At 42.2% G+C, this 17,785-nt stretch overlaps 1 protein-coding gene across 13 annotated transcripts in view; it reads left to right on the top strand.

The window, feature by feature from the left end:
• LOC102941738 (serine/threonine-protein kinase Sgk3) overlaps positions 1-15,191 on the top strand; it is an 84,385-nt gene extending 69,194 nt beyond the window's left edge. For all 13 annotated transcript variants that reach the window (XM_037892500.2, XM_037892493.2, XM_027828512.3 and 10 more), the window contains 9 exons: positions 698-781; positions 863-994; positions 6,321-6,433; positions 6,705-6,741; positions 6,878-6,964; positions 9,188-9,283; positions 10,232-10,387; positions 11,927-12,016; positions 13,192-15,191. In XM_037892500.2, the coding sequence (XP_037748428.1) occupies positions 698-781; positions 863-994; positions 6,321-6,433; positions 6,705-6,741; positions 6,878-6,964; positions 9,188-9,283; positions 10,232-10,387; positions 11,927-12,016; positions 13,192-13,362 (966 nt within the window). In that variant the 3' untranslated portion in view covers positions 13,363-15,191. The remainder of the gene's footprint in view (positions 1-697; positions 782-862; positions 995-6,320; positions 6,434-6,704; positions 6,742-6,877; positions 6,965-9,187; positions 9,284-10,231; positions 10,388-11,926; positions 12,017-13,191) is intronic.
• The last annotated feature ends 2,594 nt before the right edge of the window (positions 15,192-17,785 follow it).

Raw genomic sequence — 17,785 nt, 5'->3', positions numbered from 1 at the left:
TGTCCCTTCCACCTGGAGTAGCAGTGCCATGGGACCCCCTCAACTCCTGACCAAGAGCAGCAGCAGGGTTTTCCCTGTCATTGGAGCAGTAAGGGTCCCTTCTTCCCCACAGAGAGGCAAGGGTGGCAGCAGGGAGGCACCTCAGTACTTGCACTCCTGCTGCTGCATTGTGTGCTGGGCTCACTCAGCTACGCCACACACCCAGTTCTTTGTTTGGGGTGGTGTTGGCTGGGCTGCCCAGAGCAGTGGGTCTTTGTGGCAATACCCTATTAAGATAGATGGAGCAGTTCACCCATCTCGGCGCTAGTGTTTGAGGCTCTTTAGTCCTATTTCCAAGCATTTCACCACAACCATGAAGACTAGAAACATATATTTTAAAAAGAGCCAAGATTCCGCCCTCCTCCACTCCAGGAGCTGGGGCCCTAGGCATGGACCTGTAGTGCCTATGTCATAATTTGGCCCTGCATGAGCTCTCCATTGTGACATTGCAGTTCAGCAGAAACTGTGCAAGATCTTAGATTCCGTATTCTGGTCAGTCTCCTTTTGCTGGTGATACTGGTAATAATTGTGGACTATTTTAAGGACCAAGAAATTGTACAGTGAAGTAATTGTATTAATCACGTTTCTCCAGATACTCTTTAATATCAGAATGAGAACTATGCTAACCATGTCTCCTCTCTCATCTTAAATTTCACAGGTTCTTCTTGCAAAACGAAAACTGGATGGGAAATTTTATGCTGTCAAAGTATTGCAGAAAAAAGTTGTTCTCAACAGGAAAGAGGTGAGGGGAAATGCGTTTTTCTTTTCCCCTTCAATTACAAAATTGTTCCTATTTACTTATTGACCTTTCACTTCCTTGCAGCAAAAACATATTATGGCTGAACGTAATGTACTGTTGAAAAATTTGAAACATCCATTTTTGGTTGGATTACATTACTCATTCCAAACAACAGAAAAGCTTTACTTTGTTCTGGATTTTGTTAATGGAGGGGAGGTAAGTAGTTTTCATATTTCTTTAGGTTTTTGTCTCCTCTTAGGCTAATTTACAGAAAAAAATAAAAATCATCCACTGTAAAATGTGCTGATTTTAATATTTCTGTAAGTAAATTAAAATCCTATTGATTTTACCTACCAGTTACAGTTTTCAAGATGTTGCTGTAGACTTGCATTCAAAACTTATTTGCAACTATTGAAGAGTTTCTTCCTTTCTTATAAAACTCATTTTTATGCAACTCTCAATATAAACCTTAATACACAATTCTAAAATAGCCTTGTTATCTGCAGCATTGTTTACTCTGAGCACCAACACTGAAGCTGAGGAGACCATAAGTAACTTGAGGAAGAACTTGTGAAAGAGATGGATGAAATCTGTAAATTTTAATAAGACATGCTGGAGTAAATTGATTATTTAACAAGCAGTAAGTCACTAGGCCCAGATAGCGTACACCCAAGAGTTCTGGAGGAGCTGAAGCCTGAATAGGCTGAGCTGATGATAAAAGTACACAATATCTCCTTAACAGCCACTGCTCCAGAGGATTGGAGGGTAGCAAATATTACTATTTTAAAACATCTCTAGGAGTAATATGATGAATTCTAAACCATTAAACTTCACATCTTTACCTGGAAATTTGGTTGAAATTACTATTTTAAAACATAATTACAAAACACCTGGAAAACCATGATAGCATAGCGTCTGACCAGTGCACTTCCTTTAAAGAAAAATCATGTCTCACTAATCTCTTAGAATATTTTGAACATATCAATAAAGTACTAGATAAAAGAGAACCAGTTGACATAATTTTAGGTTTCCAAAATGCTTTTGACAAGGTTCTGCACAAAAGGCTGCTAAAGAAGGTAAGTAGTCATGGGATCAGAGGCAAAATAAAAAAACTGGCTTGGGGTTGGAGGAGAGAGGATTAAGAAAAGAAGTGAGTGTAAACGGTTGGTTTTCATCATGGCAAAAAGCTAGCAGTGGGGTGCCTCAAGGTTCTGTTCTAGGTCCTGTATAGGTCAACATATTAATAATTTGGAAAGTGGTGAGGAGTGAGGCTGCAAAACTTGCAGATGAGACAAAGTTATTTAGGTTAGTCATGACCAGAGAGACCCAGACAAACTCAGTGAATGCGCAGCATGGTGGCAAACCGAATTTCATGTTGACAAATGCAAACTAATGTCCATTTGAGGGAAAAATTTAAGCTACTCATGCGCCTTACATACAGTAAAACCTCAGACTTACGAACACCTCAGGAATGGAGGTTGTTCATAATTCTGAAATGTTCATAACTCTGAACAAAGCATTGATCTTTCAAAAGTTTATAACTGAACTGACTTAATACAGCTTTGAAACTTTACTATGCAGAAGAAAAATACTGATTTTCAGCCATCTCAATTTAAATGAAAGAAGCACAGAAACAGTTTCCTTACCTTGTCAAATCTTTTTTTTTAAACTTTCCCTTTCTTGTTTTAGTAGTTACTGAACTGCATTAAATGTTGTTTGTTTTTTGTGTGTGTGTCTGCCTCTCTCTGCTACTGCCTGATTGTAATCCCCATTCCAAATGAGGTGTATGGTTGACCAGTTAGTTTGCAACTCTGGTGTTCATAACTCTGAGGTTCTGTTGTAGTTCTAAATTGACTGTCAACTCAAGAAAGGGATCTGGGTATTCCTGTAAACCAGCTCAATGAAAACCTCTGCTCAACATGCAGCTGCAGTCAGTAAAGCAAACAAGATGTTACATTTAATAAAGAATGTGATGGTGAATAAAATGGAAATATAACAATACATTTTATATAGATCAGTGGTGTGGCCTCATCTGAAATACTGTGTGCAATACTGGTTACCCCATCTCTAAAAGGATACTGCAGAAATAAAGAGGGCCCAGAGGAGGACAATGAGAATGACCAAAGACATGAAAACACTCATTTGAAGAGAGGCAGAAGAGGACCTTAGAAAGAAAATACTGTTTGAGTGCTTACTCATGTCCATTCCATATTAGGTGTGTGTGCTTGCCACATGCACTGGTACTGGAAGTTTTTCCCGCAGCAGTATCCCTAGGGGATCACTGGTCGCAGTGAAAGGAGCGCTGCCAGCTCCCCCCACCCTCAGTTCCTTCTTGCCGCCAGTGACGGTGCTAGAACATCTGCTGCTTCAGCTAGCATTGATTCTTTCTCTGTTCTTGCAAACTCTAAAATCCTGTAAAATAGTTATACATAGTTAGTAGGAAGCCCTCAACCAGACTGACTTACCTGGCCAAGTGGATGAGATTTTCCCGCTGAGCGTCCGAGCATGGCATCTCTCCCTCACCTTCTTCCATACAGGCTGATCTGGACTACCTGCTCTATTAAGGAACCAGGGCCTTGCACACTCTTCCATTAGAGTGCATCTAGTGGCCATCTCCACTTTTTCACCCGCCAATCCAAGGACAGACAGTGTTTTCCCATGACATGACGGTCAGATTCTTGAGATGGCTCAAGAGACTCTTCCTGCAGGTATGGACTCCTGTCCCACAGTGGGATCTTAACTTGGTCTTCTCTAGGCTCACCAGCCTGCCCTTTGAGCCACTGGGTTCCTGCTCCCTTTCCCAATTGTCATGGAAGGTCGCATTCCTGGTGGTGGTAACGTCGGCGAGATGGGTCTCCGAAATTAAAGCCTTGACCTCAGAACCTCCGTACACTGTCTTCTACAAAGATAAGATTAAGTTGCGTTCCCACCCGGCCTTCCTGCCAAAGGTGGTCTCCACCTTTCATATGAACCAGGACATCTTTCTTCCAGTGTTCTGTCCCAAAACGCACAAAACCAGAGAGGAGAGGCATCTTCACATCCTGGACGTCTGGAGGGCCTTGGCTTTCTACTTAGAACATGCCAAGCCTTTCCAAAAATTGACTCAACTCTTCATTGCTACAGTGGATAGGATGAAAGGTCACCTGGTGTCCTCGCAGAGGATTTCTAATTGGATTACCTTGTGCATAAGGACCTGTTAGGATCTGGTGGGGGTTCCGCCGCTGCCGATTGTCAGAGCCCATTTGACGAGAGCGCAGGTGTCTTCGGCGGCCTTCCTGGCACACATCCCTATCCAGGACATCTGTAGAGCTGCAATGTGGTCCTCTGTTCGCATGTTTACCACTCATTATGCCGTCACTGAGGTCAGAGATTACACTGGTTCAGCAGAGCTGTGTTGCAGTCTACGCTTCCGTGAACTGCTACCCACCTCCAGGGATACTGCTTTGGAATCACCTAATATGGAATGGACATGAGCAAGCACTCGAAGAAGAAAAGACAGTTACCTTTTCCGTAACTGTTGTTCTTCGAAATGTGTTTCTCATGTCCATGCCACAGCCTGTCCTCCTTCCCCGCTGTCTGAGTTTCCAGCAAGAAGGAACTGAGGGTGGTGGGGAGCCGGCGGTGCCACTTATACCATGTTATGTGGACACCACTCCAAAGGGCACCAGAGGTGGTCCCCTACGGATACTGCTGAGGGAAAAGCTCCTGGCACTGGTGCATGTGACGAGCACACACACCTAATATGGAATGGACATGAGCAACACATCTCGAACAACACCAGTTACGGAAACTAACTCTCTTTTCCTGTAGCTAACTTTTCAGTTCTGTGCATGGCAAGGTAGTCTCCAACCCTACAATTAACTCAATGTCAGTAGACTCCTGCACCCATGCAGACATCAGTTGCAGCCTGTGGGCCCAGGGGGTCCATCTGCACCAAATAACTTGTAGGATTGAAGAATGTATCCTCATAATATAAAACTCCTCCAAGTGGTCTCAGAATAGAATGTAAGATCCATTAGACTGTTATGCAAGTACTTGTACTGAAGTGCTCCGTACATACAATTGTGAAGTTAGTATGCTATTTGTTATCTTCTAAAATAGAAGAGAATAGAGAAGAAAAAAGAGAACAGCATTTATGTTCCCCGCAGATTTCTTTGCTTCCCTGCAGAAAAATGACTTTTTGATGGGGAAGCAAAGGGAAGCCACGAGCGGTCATGCATCCCTCCCCAGCAGTAAGTTTTTTGGGTGCCTAGGACAACCAGCAGAGAGGTAAATCATTGTGGAGAAGGGGGCGGGACTGGGGAAGACCCAGCTGGCGGCTCCTATCCTGTGCCGGGCTCAGCTGCTAGTCCTGGCTGGGCTGGGGAGGACAGGGCTTCCTCTTCCCCTGCACAGCATCTAAGGCTGTGTCAGACCCACCCCAAGATTTCTCTCCTGGCTGTAGGAAGCTCTGAAAACTCCCCCCCACCCCTGCTTCCTGCACCCATCGCTCCTCAGCTGCAGGAGGAGGGATCTCTGTACAGGGAGCTGCTCCCCCATCCACCCAACCCCTGTGCAACCAGACCTCCTCATACCCAGACCGTCCTGCCGAGGCTCACTCCCCCTGCACCCAAAACCCTCCTGACAAGCCCTGCTCATGGACCACCCCAACAAGCCACTCGCACTCGGATCCCCACCCTACTGAGCCCCACTCCCCGAGCATCTGGAACCCCCCCTACTGAGCTCCCCACACCGACACCCCTGCCAAGCTCTTCTCCCCCCCCCCATACACCCCTTCTGAGCCCCAACCACTTTCACCTGGACCACCCTGCAGAGTCCCATTACCATTGCACCCAGAACTCCCCAACAAGCCCCTGCGTATCCAGATCCCCTGCCACACCCCGATCCCCCACTGAGCCATCCGCTCCCAGATTGTCCCATACAGAACCCTCTCAACCCACACCTGGATCCCCCCCACACTAAACCTCTCCACAGTTGGATCCTGCCTTGTTGAGCTTGCTTGCCCACACTTGGTGCACCTGGCCCGGTCCTTGTGCTGTGTCAGGGTTGGGTGCAGCCTCTCCACTGAGTCCATGTACCGGTGGGGGGCGGGGAAGCTGCACAATGATCTTCCACCTCTTTGCAGCCAGTGGCCTGTGCTCCCCAGTGCCATGTTGGAGCCTTCACATTTATTTGACAAATAAAATTTGCAGAATTTTAAAATAGCATATGCAGAATTTTTAATTTTTTGGTGCAGAATGCCCTCAGGAGTAAATTTGTATTGGCTGGACTTGACTTTCTGGGAAACATCCTGTACTCCTATCTATTAACTCATTACACGCTAAGTATTGCTGGGGTTACACAAGTGAGAAAATAAAGAAGTTGCTAAAAGAGGGATATAAACGGTTATGTAAAAGGAAATTTTTTAATTTGTTTCACAGTTCTGCTAGCTTGTCATAAAAAAACTGAAAGTGACTTGCTTGTTACTGCAAAGGATTACACCTTGTAATTTGATATTTGTATGCCAGTTTGTCTTATCATTTGCATCTTCATATATTTACAGCTGTTCTTTCATTTACAAAGAGAACGCTCCTTTCCTGAACACAGAGCCAGATTTTATGCTGCTGAAATAGCCAGTGCATTGGGCTACTTGCACTCCATAAATATTGTATACAGGTAACGATTTCCTAAAACTTATTTTTGTTCTGCATTAAGATAAATGTAGCAAATCAAGAAAAGCTGCATTTGCTGTTTTTGTTCAACCTATATACACATGTGGACTTGTGACTTTAAGCTTACAATTATTTTTTTTTAAACAGAGGCCTGACCCAATTTTTTAAAAGTTTTTGTGTAAAAAATAAGTGACTACTTATTAGTATAAAACTCTGTCTCTTCATTTTTTGGTTACGCTCATAGGAGGATTAATATAAGACTTTGTTTTTAATAGGGATTTGAAACCAGAAAACATTCTCTTAGACTCACTGGTAAGCATATCCTATCTGATGTCCAAAAATGTGTCTTTACATTAACACTTACCTTTGTGTAACTGCAAAATATTATGATACAGTCTTAAATTGGTTTTTCAGTAAGATCTGTGTTGTTTGTTTTTTCTCTCTACAGGGACATGTTGTCTTAACAGATTTTGGACTCTGTAAAGAAGGGATTGCTATCTCGGATACCACTGCAACCTTTTGTGGGACACCAGAAGTAAGCTAACTTCCTTGAGTTTTAGCCAGCACAAGCAAATTGCCACAACAAACTGGGGGAGAGGGTTTCATTTTTTTTGGGGGGGGGGGGGTGAGTAGGAAGTGTTGGTAGTTTTCAAAGTTGGCAGATAGATAGATAATCTTGCATGAATTAAGATATTTTGTAGTTGACAAGGATTGTACAAATAGCGAAGTGTCTGTCAGTGAAAATTCTTGTGGGAGCGATTTACGTGAGTTATAATCTATCTGAGTCCATAAAATAAAGCATATAGTAATCAAACCTGAAGAAAAACAATGTGTCTATTGAACTTTGTTGGAAAATTTGAATGCCAAAATATAGAGTGCTTCTGTGGTTAAATATTTGTTATGACCAGTTGTGAAATGGATTACATAGAAAATCTTGGTCTTGTACTAAGAGCAAGTTTTTTTAATACATTTGGTGTAATTCATATTAGACTTACACAAGAGGATTGCAACACTATGGCCTGCGGCCCCAGTTTATAAAAAGCTTTTCCTGAGTTTGAGTGTTGTGGGTTATGTACCAGTCTGTCTACTCTGGGACTTGGATTCAGATCATTCATGAGCTGCTAAAAGTTTAATGATCTAGCTTAATATTTAAACTCCACTTGTTACAATGGTACCTGAGTGTCTAGTATGATCTCTCTACGGTCCCTATATTTGTCCATATCACAAAAACCTAACTGACTATAAAGTAGAGTCAGCAATCTCTGCGCAAAAGGGAGGAGAGGCAAGGACTGAAGGAGCAAAAGCATTGCAGGTCAGGGCTGTGAGAACAATAATGATCCAGCCGTAGCGTCAAAATTCTAAATAACTGTGTATCTGTACAGAATAGCCTGGTGGGGCTAGGAGATTCTGTTCCAGATGTATCTACTTGGATATTATGGTGTTGAGAACCATATAAGTGCCTAAATCCTGAATAAACTTTTTTGTGAGGCACCTAGAAACCTGTTAGTGTCATGTTGGCATCCAGTAATTGATGTAAAAGGATGGCAAACCATGATATGGAATGTGTCCTTCAAATCTGTGTCCCCTGACTAATTTGTGGCAAAAAAAAAATCTCTGGATATTTCACAATTGATGATTTATTATTTGTCTGAAGCCTCATTGAAACTTAAAATATAGATCATGTGATTATGCCAGACTACAAACTACAGCCCGCGGGCCACATCTGGCCCGCGGAACTGTCCTGCCCGGCCCCTAAGCCCCCGGCTTCTCCCCCGCTGTCCCCCAGCCCCCGCAGCCACACCGCTGTGTGGGCAGCGCTCTGGGCTGCACGCTCATGCAGGGCAGCGCAGCAGCGTGTCTGGCTCCGGCCGGGTGGTGCAGCAGCCAGACACGCTGCTCTGAGCGGCATCGTAAGGGGGCTGGGGGGTTGGATAAGAGGCAAGGGATCCCGGGGGGCAGTCAGGGGACAGGGGGCGGTTGGATGGGGTGGGGGCGGTCAGGGGATGGGGAATGGGGTTGGGGAGGGTTCTGGGGGGCAGAGGGTCCCGGGAGGGGGTGATCAGGGGACAAGGAGCAGGGGGGGTTCGGGGTTTTGGGGGGGGGGGGAAGCAAGGGGTGGGAAGGGGGTAGGGGCCAGGCTGTTTGGGGAGGCACAACCTTCCCTACCTGGCCCTCCATACAGTTTTGCACCCTGATGTGGCCCTCGGGCCAGAAAGTTTGCCCACCCCTGGATTATGCAGTAACAGTAGGGAGGAGTAAGAAACATTTTCTTGGTTTGAAGAAGAATGAGATGCTTCCACTTATTTCCCACTTTTTAAATCCCTCATTCAGTATTCAAGCCCAAGGGGGGCAACAGGATTGGTTAATGAACAACTTGCCCTTGAGAAAGAGAGATGCCATTGGCAGAGGGAAGCTGTTTCTTTGCAGATTCCCACACTGTGGTTTCAGCTGCTGCTTAGTTGTCTGTGAAGCTACAGAGCAGTGACCTTTCCCTGAAACTTGAAAGAATTGTCAGTTTAGAGATGGCACAGTAATTTGGCAAATTTGTCAGTGGGTATAAAGGATAACTTGAACTGGGAAACAACAGCTAGCCATTTAAACAATTGGCCGGATGTCAGCGAGATTTACCAAGTTTGTTAAAGGACCAGAGAACTCTTTAGGAATCTATACAGTAATTTTTCTAAAGATGTATTGTAAAATAGTTGCTTGGATAAAGGCTAGATTTGAATATAACCAGCCTAACTTTTTTTTTCTTTAGTACCTTGCCCCAGAAGTGATCAGAAAACAGCCCTATGACAACACAGTAGACTGGTGGTGCCTTGGTGCGGTTCTATATGAAATGCTTTATGGGTTGGTAAGTATTCTACCTTTTTCCTTTCAATCTCTTTACTTGAATACTATAGTTAGTAATATATAACTTTTCAAAGCAGTTAAAACACACTTTAACTGGTGAATAACTTGTTTTGTAGCTTTCTAACTTACCATCTGGTTTTGTCTCTTGAATTTTGTTTTTCTTTTTGAAGTCTAAAATTCTGCTCTCCAAACTGATGTGACATTAATAATTCTTATCCAGTGGAGTCAAGCAGATATAACCCAGAATAAATGCAAGCGTCTATTGAAGCAGGAGTGGTGCTGCCCTATAAAAGTAAAGTACTACTTGCCAAAAGTGGTACCAAAGACATTAGCAAAGTATTTTTAACCCTAAAATTTCCAATTTCCTCCAGATTACTACTTAATACAGCAATAAAAAAACAAATCTTCCCACGCTTCAGCTAGGGTTTATTTTTTTGTAACCTCTCTAAAAACAGCTGTTTTGTGTTTCACAAACTACATTTCCTCCTCACATGCAAACGAGTTTCCTTACTTCACCTGGGAAAACAGGCAGAACTTTGTTCACCCACTCATGCTCTTTTGCTCACATTCAGTAAGATTTTTAAATGTGGATAGCTTCTATAGCTACCAATGAATGTGAGCGCACCTGGGCAGAGAACAGGAGATGCAGGAAAGAGCTAACAGAGGAATGCAATCCTGGTGTCACTGCATGTGTTATGTGAAGATAAAGGAATTGGCCCATTCATGAAGAAGTGTGGGGGTTTGGGGAAAGGAAGGGGGGGAATTCTGGTTAAAAAATGAAATTTCTATCTATTCTATCTGAAATCAGTCTGCCACTGGGTGAAGCTATTTTTCACTGCTGGTCATTGGCATTTCTGATGGAACAGTTTACTCTCACATTTGAAAAAAGTGTTTTTTTATTGAACCGTTTCAAAGCCACATTTCAATTTTTCATTTTGTTTTTGTTCAGCCTCCATTTTACTGCCGTGATGTTGCTGAGATGTATGAAAATATTCTTCACAAACCTCTATATGTGCGCCCAGGAGTCAGTCTTACAGCCTGGTCTATTCTGGAAGAACTCTTGGAGAAAGACAGGCAAAACAGACTTGGAGCAAGAGAAGACTTTGTATGTAATTTCCTGCCAATGAATTATCTGGCACTAATTTATTAAAGGGACATTGTCAAATTTAAGACCACAATTCAACGTTATTTTTAAGGAACAGGTAGAGAATGTCCTTTGAATGCTAAATATCAACTTTAAAACAAAATACCCTAGTTGTCACAAAAAACCTGAAGGGCAGGGGAAGACACATTTATGATGCAGAACTTAGTGTTTTGAGCTTGACTGCTGCAGTACCTGCCAGCAAAGGAAACACATTTCCTAACATTATATTCCATGAGTTGTGCTGATATAATTGATGATGGTAGTACTCAAACAAGGAAGTTACCAAAACAAAAAGAGCTACACTTTGGTAAATTCAGCTTTCAACGGTGAGAAAAATACTATTTGTCAAATAGGAAAAAGGCAAGGAAACAATTATTTTTTCAGGCTTCCAAAATGGCTTCACAAATAATGGCTAGTGTTTTGCAAACTTCTATCAAATAATATTTTGACAGTGTTCCTTAAGGTTGTGTAAAGATGCATAGAGAAGTTGTCACAGAATTGTGTAGGCAGGATATCAAATGATCTTGCAGTTTTACCCCCGATTGATGTATTTAGGCTTAGTCTTATTAATGTTCTGTAATGTGTTGATCTCGTCATACACAAACTTAAAAGTTCTGTTAGATTGCTACAGTACAGTTACATTTTTTGCAGCACAGAGTAAATGAAAGGCAGTTATGTTTGGGAGGACATAACTGTTTACTATAGATATAAACAGAAAACATACTGCAGAGTTCCTGGAGGCGTTCCATCTGGAGCAGTGCTCATATTAGCAAGTTTTGTTAGCTTGGAGCAGGAACATGAACATAAATACTATTTGAAAAACCTTCTTGAAACCAGGTTTTGCTTAAGACTTCAATTTAAGCAGAAAATAAAATGCATTGGCCAGCCTTTTCAGAAATGTTTCCCCATCAAATTTTACCCACTCCAGCCATACCTTCTAATACGAATTGCAAAACAAATTTATCAAATAATGGGCTTGAACTTTTTTATTACTAGGGATGAAAGTAAAATCAAACTCTTACCGGTACAGGGGCTGGCTCCGGGGGCCCCCCCCTAAGGGCCGGGGCCTTGGGTGGAAGGGGCAGGGCTGGAGGGTCAGCGTCCCCCAGCCAGCCCGCCTGTGCTGCCTGGGGCTCCAGCAGCGATTTAAGATTTAAAGGGCCCGGGGCTCTGGCCGCTGCTGTGGCAGCCGGAGCCCCAGGCCCTTTTAAATTGCCGGCCCCGGGGCAACTGCGCCTTTTGCAACCCCCTCTCCCTGGTTGGTGGCCCAGGGGTGGGGGGCAAAGGGGCAACGACGTACCGGTGGCCACTTTTTACCAGTACACCATACCGGCCCATACTACCTTACTTTCACCCCTGCTTGTTACTGCACCAGATCCAAGAAACTCTTATTCTAGCATGCTGGAAGAATCTCTGAAACAACATTGTATTCCAGCGCTGTAGGGTATATCATGGAAATACATGGAAATAACCAAAGTTTATCTTTGCTCACTGTTGCAGCTTGAAATTCAAAGGCATCCTTTCTTTGAATCTCTCAGCTGGGCTGACCTTCTCCAGAAGAAGATTCCACCACCATTTAATCCTAATGTGGTAGGTGCAATATGTATATTTCGATTATATCTCCCGAATCTCTTCATGTAGTGGGGCAGAATCTATGGGATGAGAACATCTATCTAAAAGTTGCAGAGAATGGCAACCCCAGTACCTCTCAAACAGTGTTGGTGACCATTTCTGAACTGTTTAGAGCAATGGTACTTAAATTAGAAGAGCTAGAGAGCCATTTTTGTTACTGAATGAAGTCAGCAGCATGCCATCCTGACATTGCATTGTGCTTTTGTCATAGTGTTGGATTGGAATGTGATAAAGTTGTGCTTTCGTGACTTGCACGTCATCGCACAGGGTCAGAATACTGCACTGTGACTTGTTTTACAGCTCTCTCAGACCTTTCTCCACCTTCTGTTCTCCCATTCTCCACTCCTGACTACTGGGAAGGGAAGATCTTTCTTTTCCCCTACATCTCCAACTGTTTGGGTGATGGGCAGCTCCTACCCAATAGGTCTGATGCATTCGGCAGTGAGGGTAGCACTCTTCTAAGTTGCATTTTTTAAATTTGAGGCCCTACTAAGAGGTGCAAGAGGTACCATTTTTGTCTAGTTATTGTCATACTGCAGTTGCTGCTTCAGCTTAATAGGGTATCAGACTACGGGCAGAACTGTCACTAGTGGAATCAGTGTTTGTCAGTCACTAAGCTGATACAGATGAGCTCAAATTCTCTTAGAAAAATACTAACACTATAGAAACCTGTGTAAAGAGAAGGAGCAGAAAGAGGAAAATGAAGAGTGACTGGAGGATGGGGAGTGATTTAAAAAAAAAAAAAGAGAGAGAGGAAGGAGAATTCATGAGGAGGGTGAAGAGAAGAAAAAGGTTTCTTGTTTTTGTATCTCTTTTCACCATCTCTTAAGAAGCAGCACTTTTGTCTTTTTCCTTCTGGAAATATTGCACAGTATATGTGGATTTGGCAAATTTACTGTCACCACTTTGATCTTTTGGCCTGAATTACACCCCGTAACAAACTGCTTCAGTACCAGTTTTCAGGGGTGGAGTGATGGGATTAATTTAAATGCTCCCCTTATGAAAGGGAGAACTTCATAATGTAGACAACTTTGAATTTGAGTAAAATGAAAAATATTTAACAGACAAAAGCATGTAAAAATACAAATGCCATATTAATATGATTAATGCTGGTTTATGTGTCTCATTCTTAGGTTGGCCCAGATGATATAAGGAATTTTGATGCAGCTTTTACAGAAGAAATGGTTCCTTATTCAGTTTGCATTTCCTCTGATTATAACATTGTAAATGCCAGTGTGCTGGAGGCAGATGATGCATTTGTTGGATTTTCTTATGCACCACCTTCTGAAGACTTGTTTCCCTAGGAGGTTAGGAGCCAACAAATGATGCACAAGTACAAGTCTGAAGATGGACTGAAATATGAGTGTGAACATAGTCCAGAATATGTGTAACTAGTGCCTCATTTTATATGAAGGGTTGAAACCAATGAACAAACATTTTCTGCTGTATATGAGGAAATTGGGCATTTCAGATGGCTTTCTTTGGGATTTAAACTGTTGTTCCTGCTGCATAAAAATATTTTTAAAATGAAGATCTCTAAAAGCTGTTCCTTTACATTAATCTGTTTTTAAGCAAATACACTGTTTTTTCTCCAGGTTTACATTAATACCTATCCAGGATTTGGCTGTCTTTCAGCAGCAGCAAACTTAGCACATTTATAAATGCCTTTGTAACTATTTACAGTGACTTTGTGCTTGAATTGTAACTATGCAATTGTCTTTTGTATATCATTGTTTAAAAAAAGATAAATGTTTTCCCTGTTTATATCACCTTTTGAAATATAAATTCATTACTTGACAGCACTTATGCTAAAAATGTAATTCCTCATTGAAGAATAAGTAGATACTTTAAGGATCCACAAACTGAAAAGTTGCTCATTTAGGACCAAATTGACATCCTTACTCCTTCATAAATCCCTTACTTCTTAAGTACTCCTTTAAATTTATACTGGATTATTTGAGAAATAAAGCACTACTCAAAGTGAGTAAGGGTAGCACAAACTAGCCCAAAATATTTGGTAACACTACTAAATACATTGTCTATAATGTTCTTTTCTGATGAAGAAATACCTGAATCTCAACTGCACTAAAATTTTTTTGCATTAAAATTCTATTTTTCCAAAGAGTTGGAGGGCAGTAATCATTGCTACTTTTAAAGGCAGTCTTGCTGTGACCCTACAGAGAGGAGATAGTGCCAAAAGTTAGGGTTATTTTGTGTGTGTATCTGGAATACGAATATATTCTAAATGAACTGTATCAAAATTCATAGTTTCTTGTCTTTCTATATTCTAATGTATCAGCTCTTAAATCTTCACTTGATAGTTAGGAAAAATAACTATTAAACTACCTTTTGATTACTTTTAAGAATATGAAGAGCGATTGTACATAGTGTGTGCCTCTTGTGATTTGCACATATAACCAAAATGCTAACACTGATCAACTTGTTTGGGTTTTTTTTAAACACAATACATCCTGAAAGTTAGCTCCAGTTTTAATGTGACTTTCTTGTAACAGTAATAATACTTGTGATTCACTTTGCTTGTAAATAACAGGTTTGTCTGCCACTTGAAAAGTCTGGGTGCACACTTTTCACAATGCATTTCAGTGCCTTTAACTGGATCACCATGAGAACTTAACTCCTTGAAAGAAATTTAATAAAAAAAAAAAAGGCAATAGCAACACTTTAAAGCGTTGAAGTTTCTCTGATCACAAAAATGCAACTTGTGTGTCATAGCTAACAAAACAAAAACCAAGTAATTAAGATAAACATTAATCTACAGATCTTGTTACAGTGGAATAGAAAGAATCCATTGTGAAGATCAGGGAAAGTAGAATTTCAAATAGGACACCTGTAAGTAAAAAGTAATAATAATTTGCCTAGAATGCTATGTCAGTTGAAAATTCTCAGGTTAGACCAAAATTAATTTCTCACTTGAAGCAATAATCCTCGGTTTGTCACCTGCACAATGATTAACACTGATGCAACACTGAAGAATTGACACAAGGTGTCTGTCTGCTCATGTAGCTCTGCTAGCTAACTAAAGTAGTAATAAAAGGAGAAGGAATGAAAGGGACATAATTCTGCTAATTTCAGCCTCCATTGTCTTTTTCAATAAAATGTTTTCCACCAGGTGTTGGCTTTGTAAAGATTCTCTCCTTGGCTATTTATATCCTAAACTTTCTAATTTTAAATAGGGTGTGATATCACTGCTTTACCAGGAAGAGGAATGTGCCAGTTTAAGGATTTTTCAAAGCAGTGAAATGTCAGAAACTATATAGCCCGTCAGTTCAGTCTCAAAGAGAAAATCTGTAACTGCAGAACAGGAGTCTTCTGAGTATCTATCTTGTATGGCTGAACCTAATAAATAGTAAATCAATCTTTCCTGCTTTTGCACCTCTTCTCTACATAAGACAGAAAGTTACTTCGCCTACACCAGAATTTCATCACAGCTTTTAAAACTAATTCATAGACTGAATTCAAAGTGTAATGCACTATATAAAGTGCAAACTCTTATGAAATAGCGAGCTTTAGCAGAACACACACACCATTGTACACTCCTTACTGAAGCCTGAATGCTACCCTCTAACTCACAAGAAGTTTTCATTGATTTAAAATATGAATTTCAAGTACTGAGGCCAGAATTTGGAGACTGGCCTTAGCAAAGGGCATTGCACCTTCTCGTGTGGTTTTTTGGTTGTTTTGTAAGAATATACAGCGGAGGGGGTGGAATTTGGTGCAGTTGGTTGCTGTAGTTCGCTTCTTAACATTTTCCTAGATAAAGGACAAATTTAAACAGGAAAAATACTTAGAATGACATTGTTAGCAGTAATACTAGGAGTTACTGCTACTAAAGAAAGCTACTGCTGGCCTACTGACCCTTTTTGTAAAGTTTTCATAACAGAATCTCCCTTGGTGTAAATAAGGGACATAAGGTGGTGATAGTGACAATGCAGCTGTAACGTTTCTGCCCGTCAGAGCTGGCAGCAACAAGGGCCGGGTTCAGTACCTAGGGGTTCCATTCCAATAACACAATTCAAAACCGGCTCGAGCCCCCACCCAGTGACCTGGGACAAATATATACCACCCCCTGCTGGGTGCCTCTAAGAGGCAATACTTCCCCCTCTTGCAAGCACTGAGTCTGAGTGTAGCAAAAGCCTTTTAATAACAGAGAGAAACAATGTGGCATTATGTTGGGGGAACACGACCACCAGGATTCATAACACAACCCATGAGCAAAAACCCGTCCCAAGCAAATTGGGCCATGTCCTTTCCCTTTGCTTCTTGAGTCCAACAACCCAAAAGTCTATGCCCCTGGTCAGTGCAGCCCCAGAGTTTGAAAATTTATCTGCAGAGTTTTACCTCCCAACCTGGGTGGAGGTGGGAGGGTTAAGGGGCACCTTACATGGTCCAAAGCCGATTGCCCCACTTCTCCATGGGGCTCCACTCCGCTCCACCAGCCGTCCCACGAATCGCTCTGCTCTGTCCTGCCAGCTCCCCATGAGCTGCTTCAGCCACCCTGCAAACTGCTCCGCTCCACCAGCCACTCTGCTCTGCCAGCTGTCCCATGAGCTGCTCCAGCTGTCCTGCAAACTGCTCCACAATATATCTTCAGGCTCCCCCACTATTTAACACAACACTCAGTGATTTTAGCTCTTTTGTGATTTCAGCTTGTAGTGCCGGTGCACCATTGGTCCAAAGTGAATTCAGCTCAGCAACCTGTAACTAGACTCCTAATAGCAAAAAGAAAAGGAGTACTTGTGGCACCTTAGAGACTAACCAATTTATTTGAGCATAAGCTTTCGTGAGCTACAGCTCACTTCATTGGAAGCATTAGTCTCTAAGGTGCCACAAGTACTCCTTTTCTTTTTGCGAATACAGACTAACACGGCTGTTACTCTGAAACCTGTCATTATGCTAGACTCCTAATGGAATCAAAATTACCTCTGACATTCTACAGTGGAAGGAGAAAAGTGCAATTGGCATGCAGGACCCTCAGCAGGAGGCCTATACCACCAGGTACTAATACCTGTACCCAGCCTCTCTCAATTCACTGAGTTTTGGAACCCATATCTCTTGCCCAGCAAGTGCTACCTACTTGATGGCGAGTCCCTCCATCATAACAAAAGGCCAAGTATAGTTCCACTATCCTTGATTCACATAATCAGGATAATAATTTATTCTTCGTGTCCCAATAACAGAGTAACTGGGGATCCCACAGCAGCCAAAGTGACCATTTGGGCAGCTATGGGCTCATGCTAGGCGGGGTGGGTGTGCCTATGCAAATGAGATCAGCCCCTGAAGTTCGTTTCCACAACTTGCCACAACTCACCACTAGATGTCAGGGTGGAGCTCATCCTGATTCTGCTTACACAGCCAACCATGCATTGTCCTGTGCTTCAGTTGGTTCTTGGTTATAGGTTAGTCCACAGAAAAAAACTGTTAAAAGGAAAGAGATAATAAATCAGCCCAAAATGTGGAAAGAGGAGGACAGGTTCAGGTGGGAAGAGTTTGGAGGAAGCACCAGGTCAGCCTGTGTACACAGGGCTGGAATGCTGGCTGCAGTTGCAGCATCTCTGTAAATAGTTTTTTTTAATAAAGAGCTAGTTCAGTTCTTAGAAACATGGAGTTCTCTCATGTTGTTACCCAGCAGGTGACACATGAAACAGTGTATAGGACTGGGTGTCTAAGGACAGGGCCCAGGTGGCTGCACTTTGGGGTGGGAATACC

This window comes from Chelonia mydas, chromosome 2 (assembly GCF_015237465.2).
Source record: "Chelonia mydas isolate rCheMyd1 chromosome 2, rCheMyd1.pri.v2, whole genome shotgun sequence".
Taxonomy (NCBI): domain Eukaryota; kingdom Metazoa; phylum Chordata; order Testudines; family Cheloniidae; genus Chelonia; species Chelonia mydas.
The sequence above is the reverse complement of the archived record's forward strand: the minus strand, read 5'-3'. Positions and strand labels throughout refer to the sequence as shown.